Genomic DNA, 10,000 nt, shown 5'->3' on the forward strand with positions numbered 1-10,000 from the left:
ATAACAGAGGCTACAACAAAACATGCTAACCTCTCACCATTACCAATAACAGAGGCTACAACAAAACATGATAACCTCTCACCATTACCAATAACAGAGGCTACAACAAAACATGCTAACCTCTCACCATTACCAATAACAGAGGATACAACAAAACATGCTAACCTCTCACCATTACCAATAACAGAGGCTACAACAAAACATGCTAACCTCTCACCATTACCAATAACAGAGGCTACAACAAAACATGATAACCTCTCACCATTACCAATAACAGAGGCTACAACAAAACATGCTAACCTCTCACCATTACCAATAACAGAGGCTACAACAAAACATGCTAACCTCTCACCATTACCAATAACAGAGGATACAACAAAACATGCTAACCTCTCACCATTACCAATAACAGAGGCTACAAAAAAAACATGCTAACCTCTCACCATTACCAATAACAGAGGCTACAACAAAACATGCTAACCTCTCACCATTACCAATAACAGAGGCTACAACAAAACATGCTAACCTCTCACCATTACCAATAACAGAGGCTACAACAAAACATGCTAACCTCTCACCATTACCAATAACAGAGGATACAACAAAACATGCTAACCTCTCACCATTACCAATAACAGAGGCTACAACAAAACATGCTAACCTCTCACCATTACCAATAACAGAGGCTACAACAAGACATGCTAACGTCTCACCATTACCAATAACAGAGACTACAACAAAACATGCTAACCTCTCACCATTACCAATAACAGAGGCTACAACAAAACATGCTAACCTCTCACCATTATCAAACAGAGGCTACAACAAAACATGCTAACCTCTCATCATTACCTATAACAGAGGTTAAAACAAAACATGCTAACCTCTCACCATTACCAATAACAGAGACTACAACAAAACATGCTAACCTCTCACCATTACCAATAACAGAGGATACAATAAAACATGCTAAACTCTCACCATTACCAATAACAGAGGCTACAACAAAACATGCTAACCTCTCACCATTACCAATAACAGAGACTACAACAAAACATGCTAACCTCTCACCATTACCAATAACAGAGGCTACAACAAAACATGCTAACCTCTCACCATTACCAATAACAGAGACTACAACAAAACATGCTAACCTCTCACCATTACCAATAACAGAGGCTACAACAAAACATGCTAACCTCTCACCATTACCAATAACAGAGACTACAACAAAACATGCTAACCTATCACCATTAGCAACAACAGAGGCTACAACAAAACATGCTAACCTCTCACCATTACCAATAACAGAGGCTACAACAAAACATGCTAACCTCTCACCATTACCAATAACAGAGGCTACAACAAAACATGCTAACCTCTCACCATTACCAATAACAGAGACTACAAAAAAACATGCTAACCTATCACCATTAGCAACATCAGAGGCTACAACAAAACATGCAAACCTCTCACCATTACCAATAACAGAGACTACAACAAAACATGCTAACCTGTCACCATTACCAATAACAGAGGCTACAACAAAACATGCTAACCTCTCACCATTACCAATAACAGAGGTTACAACAAAACATGCTAACCTCTCACCATTACCAATAACAGAGGCTACAACAAAACATGCTAACCTCTCACCATTACCAATAACAGAGCCTACAACAAAACATGCTAACCTCTCACCATTAACCTCAAATAAAAGGTGACATTCTGGACAGTCACCTAATATGAAACATTGTATCTCAAATCCCAAATGCTGGAGCATAGCACCACATTTAAAACTGTAAGCTTCACTGTCCAAACACATATGGTGTAGACTATGTGTGCCTGGTAAACACATGTGGATCTGGTGAACAGTTATCACTTGTTGACCAACTACAGGAATACTGACCTCAGAGTCTCCAGTTTACAGTGGGGATTCCCCAGTCCAGCAGAGAGCAGCTTCACTCCTGAATCCTTCAGGTCATTGTTACTCAGATCCAGCTCTCTCAGGTGTGAGGGGTTTGACCTCAGAGCTGAGACCAGAGAAGCACAGCCTTCCTCTGTGACTAGACAGCCTGACAGCCTGCAAGGAGTCAAATCATATTAAAATCACACTGCTATTCTTTGGTGGTGAAAGTAGTGGCAGTATATTTTTTTAACATATTCAGATACATCAGTGTCCTAAAACCTTCCATATCTATTCATAAATCAATGTATCATTATTATAAATGTTCATAATATTACTTGTAGAGATAGAAATGTATAGTATGAATATTTGAGTAGACTGAACAGACCAGTTTAAAAAGCAGTATCAGTCAAAATACAGACAGTGAGGTATCAGATTTAGATTATATTGAGTATACAGTCCACACCATATCTATTAAGACAGTGAAGATAACATTTTAAATGTGGCTCTATACTACAACATTTTGGATTTCAGATCAAATGTTTCATATGAGGTGACAGTATATTATGTCACCTTTTATTTGAGGATATTTTAATACATATCTGAAATGAAAGCACTTGTTGTCTCCAGTCCCCCCATTTGAAGAAGTCATAAGTATTCTGACCAATTCACTCATAGTATATTAAAGTAGTCAAAAAGTTAAACATTTGGTCCAATATTTCTTGAACGGAATGACTACATCAAGCTTGTGACTCAAACTCGTTGATAGCATTTGCAGTTTGTTTTGGTTGTGTTTTGGGTTATGTTTTGCCAAATTGTAACTGAAAGGTGGATGTTGACTGGAGTAACTTTCTTTATAAGTTAGTAGATAACATGTTTATAAACACTACAAAATTAATCCAGATGATGCCATGATTAAGAAAAAGCATGAATGAATCATGAATAATAATGACAGTGAAAGTAACAGAGGCTACAACAAAACATGCTAACCTCTCACCATTACCAATAACAGAGGCTACAACAAAACATGCTAACCTCTCACCATTACCAATAACAGAGACTACAACAAAACATGCTAACCTCTCACCATTACCAATAACAGAGGTTACAACAAAACATGCTAACCTCTCACCATTACCAATAACAGAGGATACAACAAAACATGCTAACCTCTCACCATTACCAATAACAGAGGCTACAACAAAACATGCTAACCTCTCACCATTACCAATAACAGAGGCTACAACAAAACATGCTAACCTCTCACCATTACCAATAACAGAGGCTACAACAAAACATGCTAACCTCTCACCATTACCAATAACAGAGGCTACAACAAAACATGCTAACCTCTCACCATTACCAATAACAGAGGCTACAACAAAACATGCTAACCTCTCACCATTACCAATAACAGAGACTACAACAAAACATGCTAACCTCTCACCATTACCAATAACAGAGGCTACAACAAAACATGCTAACCTCTCACCATTACCAATAACAGAGGCTACAACAAAACATGCTAACCTCTCACCATTACCAATAACAGAGGCTACAATAAAACATGCTTATCTCTCACCATTACCAATAACAGAGACTACAACAAAACATGCTAACCTCTCACCATTACCAATAACAGAGGCTACAACAAACCATGCTAACCTCTCACCATTATCAATAACAGAGGCTATAACAAAACATGCTAACCTCTCACCATTACCAATAACAGAGGCTACAACAAAACATGCTAACCTCTCACCATTACCAATAACAGAGGCTACAACAAAACATGCTAACCTCTCACCATTACCAATAACAGAGGCTACAATAAAACATGCTTATCTCTCACCATTACCAATAACAGAGACTACAACAAAACATGCTAACCTCTCACCATTACCAATAACAGAGGCTACAACAAAACATGCTAACCTCTCACCATTACCAATAACAGAGGCTACAACAAAACATGCTAACCTCTCACCATTACCAATAACAGAGGCTACAACAAAACATGCTAACCTCTCACCATTACCAATAACAGAGGCTACAACTAAACATGCTAACCTCTCACCATTACCAATAACAGAGGCTACAATAAAACATGCTAAACTCTCACCATTACCAATAACAGAGGCTACAACAAAACATGCTAACCTCTCACCATTACCAATAACAGAGGCTACAACAAAACATGCTAACCTCTCACCATTACCAATAACAGAGGCTACAACAAAACATACTAACCTCTCACCATTAACCTCAAATAAAAGGTGACATTCTGGACAGTCACCTAATATGAAACATTGTATCTCAAATCCAAAATGCTGGAGCATAGCACCACATTTAAAACGGTAAGCTTCACTGCCCAAACACATATGGTGTAGACTATGTGTGCCTGGTAAACACATGTGGATCTGGTGAACAGTTATCACTTGTTGACCAACTACAGGAATACTGACCTCAGAGTCTCCAGTTTACAGTGGGGATTCCCCAGTCCAGCAGAGAGCAGCTTCACTCCTGAATCCTTCAGGTCATTGTTACTCAGATCCAGCTGTCTCAGGTGTGAGGGGTTTGACCTCAGAGCTGAGACCAGAGAAGCACAGCCTTCCTCTGTGACTAGACAGCCTGACAGCCTGCAAAGAGTCAAATCATATTAAAATCACACTGCTATTCTTTGGTGGTGAAAGTAGTGGCAGTATATTTTTTTAACATATTCAGATACATCAGTGTCCTAAAACCTTCCATATCTATTCATAAATCAATGTATCATTATTATAAATGTTCATAATATTACTTGTAGAGAGAAAAATGTATAGAACAAATATTTGAGTAGACTGACCAGACCAGTTTAATAAGCAGTATCAGTCAAAATACAGACAGTGAGGTATCAGATTTAGATTGTATTGAGTATACAGTCCACACCATATCTATTTAGACAGGGAAGATAACATTTTAAATGTGGTTCTATACTCCAACATTTTGGATTTCAGATCAAATGTTTCATATGAGGTGACAGTATATAATGTCACCTTTTATTTGAGGATATTTTAATACATATCTGAAATGAAAGCACTTGTTGTCTCCAGTCCCCCCATTTGAAGAAGTCATAAGTATTCTGACCAATTCACTCATAGTATATTAAAGTAGTAAAAAGTTAAACATTTGGTCCAATATTTCTTGAACGGAATGACAACATCAAGCTTGTGACTCAAACTCGTTGATAGCATTTGCAGTTTGTTTTGGTTGTGTTTTGGGTTATGTTTTGCCAAATTGTAACTGAAAGGTGGATGTTGACTGGAGTAACTTTCTTTATAAGTTAGTAGATAACATGTTTATAAACACTACAAAATTAATCCAGATGATGCCATGATTAAGAAAAAGCATGAATGAATCATGAATAATAATGACAGTGAAAGTAACAGAGGCTACAACAAAACATGCTAACCTCTCACCATTACCAATAACAGAGGCTACAACAAAACATGCTAACCTCTCACCATTACCAATAACAGAGGCTACAACAAACCATGCTAACCTCTCACCATTACCAATAACAGAGGCTACAACAAAACATGCTAACCTCTCACCATTACCAATAACAGAGGCTACAACAAAACATGCTAACCTCTCACCATTACCAATAACAGAGACTACAACAAAACATGCTAACCTCTCACCATTACCAATAACAGAGGCTACAACAAAACATGCTAACCTCTCACCATTACCAATAACAGAGGCTACAACAAAACATGCTAACCTCTCACCATTACCAATAACAGAGGCTACAACTAAACATGCTAACCTCTCACCATTACCAATAACAGAGGCCACAACAAAACACGCTAAGCTGTCACCATTACCAATAACAGAGGCTACAACAAAACATGCTAACCTCTCACCATTACCAATAACAGAGGCTACAACTAAACATGCTAACCTCTAACCATTACCAATAACAGAGGCTACAACAAAACACGCTAACCTGTCACCATTACCAATAACAGAGGCTACAACAAAACATGCTAACCTCTCACCATTACCAATAACAGAGGCTACAATAAAACATGCTAAACTCTCACCATTACCAATAACAGAGGCTACAACAAAACATGCTAACCTCTCACCATTACCAATAACAGAGGATACAACAAAACATGCTAACCTCTCACCATTACCAATAACAGAGGCTACAACAAAACATGCTAACCTCTCACCATTACCAATAACAGAGGCTACAACAAAACATGCTAACCTCTCACCATTACCAATAACAGAGGCTACAACAAAACATGCTAACCTCTCACCATTACCAATAACAGAGGCTACAACAAAACATGCTAACCTCTCACCATTACCAATAACAGAGGCTACAACTAAACATGCTAACCTCTCACCATTACCAATAACAGAGGCCACAACAAAACACGCTAAGCTGTCACCATTACCAATAACAGAGGCTACAATAAAACATGCTAACCTCTCACCATTACCAATAACAGAGGCTACAACTAAACATGCTAACCTCTAACCATTACCAATAACAGAGGCTACAACAAAACACGCTAACCTGTCACCATTACCAATAACAGAGGCTACAACAAAACATGCTAACCTCTCACCATTACCAATAACAGAGGCTACAATAAAACATGCTAAACTCTCACCATTACCAATAACAGAGGCTACAACAAAACATGCTAACCTCTCACCATTACCAATAACAGAGGTGACAACAAAACATGCTAATCTCTCACTATTACCAATAACAGAGGCTACAACAAAACATGCTAACCTCTCACCATTACCAATAACAGGGACTACAACAAAACATGCTAACCTCTCACCATTACCAATAACAGAGACAACAACAAAACATGCTAACCTCTCACCATTACCAATAACAGAGGCTACAACAAAACATGCTAACCTCTCACCATTACCAATAACAGAGGCTACAACAAAACATGCTAACCTCTCACCATTACCAATAACAGAGGCTACAACAAAACATGCTAATCTCTCACCATTACCAATAACAGAGGCTACAACAAAACATGCTAACCTCTCACCATTACCAATAACAGAGACTACAACAAAACTTGCTAACCTGTCACCATTACCAATAACAGATGCTACAACAAAACATGCTAACCTCTCACCATTACCAATAACAGAGGCTACAACAAAACATGCTAACCTCTCACCATTACCAATAACAGAGGGTACAACTAAACATGCTAACCTCTCACCATTACCAATAACAGAGGCTACAACAAAACACGCTAACCTGTCACCATTACCAATAACAGAGGCTACAACAAAACATGCTAACCTCTCACCATTACCAATAACAGAGGCTACAATAAAACATGCTAACCTCTCACCATTACCAATAACAGAGGCTACAACAAAACATGCTAACCTCTCACCATTACCAATAACAGAGGCTACAACAAAACATGTTAACCTCTCACCATTACCAATAACAGAGCCTACAACAAAACATGCTAACCTCTCACCAATACCAATAGCAGAGGGGGTATGATCTTTGTGCCTCTATAACTTTGTTATTCGTCATTGTTCACGATTCATTCATGATTATTCATAATCATGGTAGCATCCACATGAATGTAGAAGTTTTCAGAAACATCTTCTATTCTTACTGACAATACAAGTGAAGTGACTCCAAAATGACAGGACATTATTCACCATTCAGTTTCTATTAGGAAAAATATAATCTAAAACACAACCAAGACAAACTGCAAATGAATTTAACAATTTTATAGAATCACAAGCTTGATGTAATCACTGCAGGATTGGAATATGGGACCAAATACTAAACGTATGACTACTTTAATACAATATAAGTGAATTTGTCAAAATATTTACAACTTTTTCAAGTAGGAGATTTAGATACACAGAGTGCTTTCATTTCTAAACGGTGTATGGTGTGGACTATGTGTGCCTGGTAAACACATGTGGATCTGGTGAACAGTTATCACTTGTTGACCAACTACAGGAATACTGACCTCAGAGTCTCCAGTTTACAGTGGGGATTCCCCAGTCCAGCAGAGAGCAGCTTTACTCCTGAATCCTTCAGGTCATTGTTACTCAGATCCAGCTCTCTCAGGTGTGAGGGGTTTGACCTCAGAGCTGAGACCAGAGCAGCACAGCCTTCCTCTGAGACTCCACACCCTGACAGCCTGACAAAGATATCATCATGACTTCACAAACACACTGTTAATTAACGAGTAGTGTAGAAGGACAATGTCAGATGCATTTGGTTTATTCTCTCAAACAACATATAGATTCATCTTCCGTCAGCTAGAATTGTATGGTCATATTGTTATACTAATGTGAAAATCAATGCATTCATTCAATATGTTTTTCATTATATACATATTATAATATATATTTTTCTCTAAACTGAATATTTCTTCCAGATGATTCTTCCAGATGATGTCATTTTATTTACTCACAGAGCAGCTCTGGAGGCTTTGACCACTGGCAGCAGCCTCAGAAGACCTTCCTCTGATCTGCAGAATTTCTTCAGGTCAAACACATCCAGCTCCTTTTCTGAAGTCAGCAACACAAAGACCAGAGCTGACCACTGTGCAGGTGACAGGTTGTCTTCTGAGAGACTACCTGAACTCAGGTAGCTTTGGATCTCCTCCACTAGAGAATGGTCATTCAGTTCATTCAGACAGTGGAACAGATTGATGCTCCTCTCTGGAGAGGGATTCTCCCTGATCTTCTCCTTGATGTACTTCACTGTTTCTTCATGGCTCTTTGAGCTGCTTCTTGTGTTCGTCAGTAGACCCTGTAAGTGCTTCTGATTGGACTCCAGTGAGAGGCCCAGAAGGAAGCGGAGGAAAAGGTCCAGGTTTCCCATCTCACTTTGTAAGGCTTTATCCACAGCACTCTTGTAGAAAGTAACTTTACGCCTTAGTCTGATCCTCGCAGAAAAGTTCCTGGACGTTGATTGCTGTTTGTCCATTAGATTCTCATTGTTGTTGTTGAATGAGAGGAACACATATACAGCAGCCAGAAACTCCTGAATGCTCAGATGCACGAAGCAGTACACCTTGTCCTGGTACAGCCCACATTCCTCTTTAAAGAGCTGTGTGCACAATCCTGAGTACACTGAGGCTTCATTGACATCAATGCCAGCCTCTTTCAGGTCTTCTTCATAGAAAATCAGATTGCCATTCACAAGCTGTTGAAAAGCCAATTTTCCCAGTGACAGAATGCTCTCGTTATTCGAATGTGGACCTGTCTCTTCTTTCCCAATATACTTTTCATTCTTCTGTTTGGTGTGAAACACCACAAGGTGTGTGTACATCCCAGTCAGAGTCTTGGGCATCTCCTCTCTCTTGTGTTTCAGCATGTGTTCAAGGACTGTTGCAGAAATCCAACAGAAGACTGGAATGTGGCACATGATGTGGAGGCTCCTTGATGTCTTTATGTGTGAGATGATTCTGCTGGCCAGGTCCTCATCACTGAATCTCTTCCTGAAGTACTCCTCCTTCTGTGGGTCATTGAACCCTCGTACCTCTGTCACCTGGTCAACACACCCTGAAGGGATCTTATTGGCTGCTGCAGGTCGGGTAGTTATCCAGAGGAGAGCAGAGGGAAGCAGATTTCCCTTGATGAGATTTGTCAGCAGAACATCCACTGAGGTTGACTCTGTGACGTCACAACAGATCTTGTTCTTCTGGAAGTCTAGGGGCAGTCGACACTCATCCAGACCATCAAAGATGAACAGAACTTTGTACTTGCCGTAGTTGGAGATTCTTGATTGTTTGGTTTCCATTGAGAAGTGATTGAGAAGTTCAATGAAAGTGTGTTTGTCCTCTCTCATCAAATTCAGCTCCCGGAAAGGGAATGAAAATACAAATTGGACATCCTGATTTGCTTTTCCTTCAGCCCAGTCCAGAATAAACTTCTGCACAGAGACTGTTTTTCCAATGCCAGCGACTCCCTTTGTCAGCACAGTTCTGATGAGTTTGTCTTGTCCAGTTAAGGGTTTGAAGATGTCGTTACATTTGATTGCAGTCTCTGGTCTTGCTTGTTTCCTGGTTGTTG

General features: G+C 39.2%; 2 protein-coding genes across 2 annotated transcripts in view; both read right to left on the bottom strand.

The window, feature by feature from the left end:
- The window catches only part of LOC145858670 (stonustoxin subunit beta-like), a 10,624-nt gene extending 3,113 nt beyond the window's left edge, over window positions 1-7,511 (bottom strand). The window contains exon 1 of the mRNA XM_082957460.1: window positions 7,501-7,511. Within this exon, the coding sequence (XP_082813586.1) occupies window positions 7,501-7,511 (11 nt within the window). The remainder of the gene's footprint in view (window positions 1-7,500) is intronic.
- Window positions 7,399-10,000, bottom strand: part of LOC145858671 (NLR family CARD domain-containing protein 3-like) — a 9,361-nt gene continuing 6,759 nt past the window's right edge. Inside the window, exons 3-4 of the mRNA XM_082957463.1 lie at window positions 8,395-10,000; window positions 7,399-8,118 (exon numbers count right to left, since the gene is read on the bottom strand). The exon at window positions 8,395-10,000 is cut by the window's right edge and continues 192 nt beyond it. Coding sequence (XP_082813589.1) covers window positions 7,929-8,118; window positions 8,395-10,000 — 1,796 coding nt within the window. The 3' untranslated portion in view covers window positions 7,399-7,928. The remainder of the gene's footprint in view (window positions 8,119-8,394) is intronic.

The sequence above is a fragment of the Salmo salar genome, chromosome 01, assembly GCF_965601325.2.
Source record: "Salmo salar chromosome 01, fSalSal1, whole genome shotgun sequence".
Taxonomy (NCBI): domain Eukaryota; kingdom Metazoa; phylum Chordata; class Actinopteri; order Salmoniformes; family Salmonidae; genus Salmo; species Salmo salar.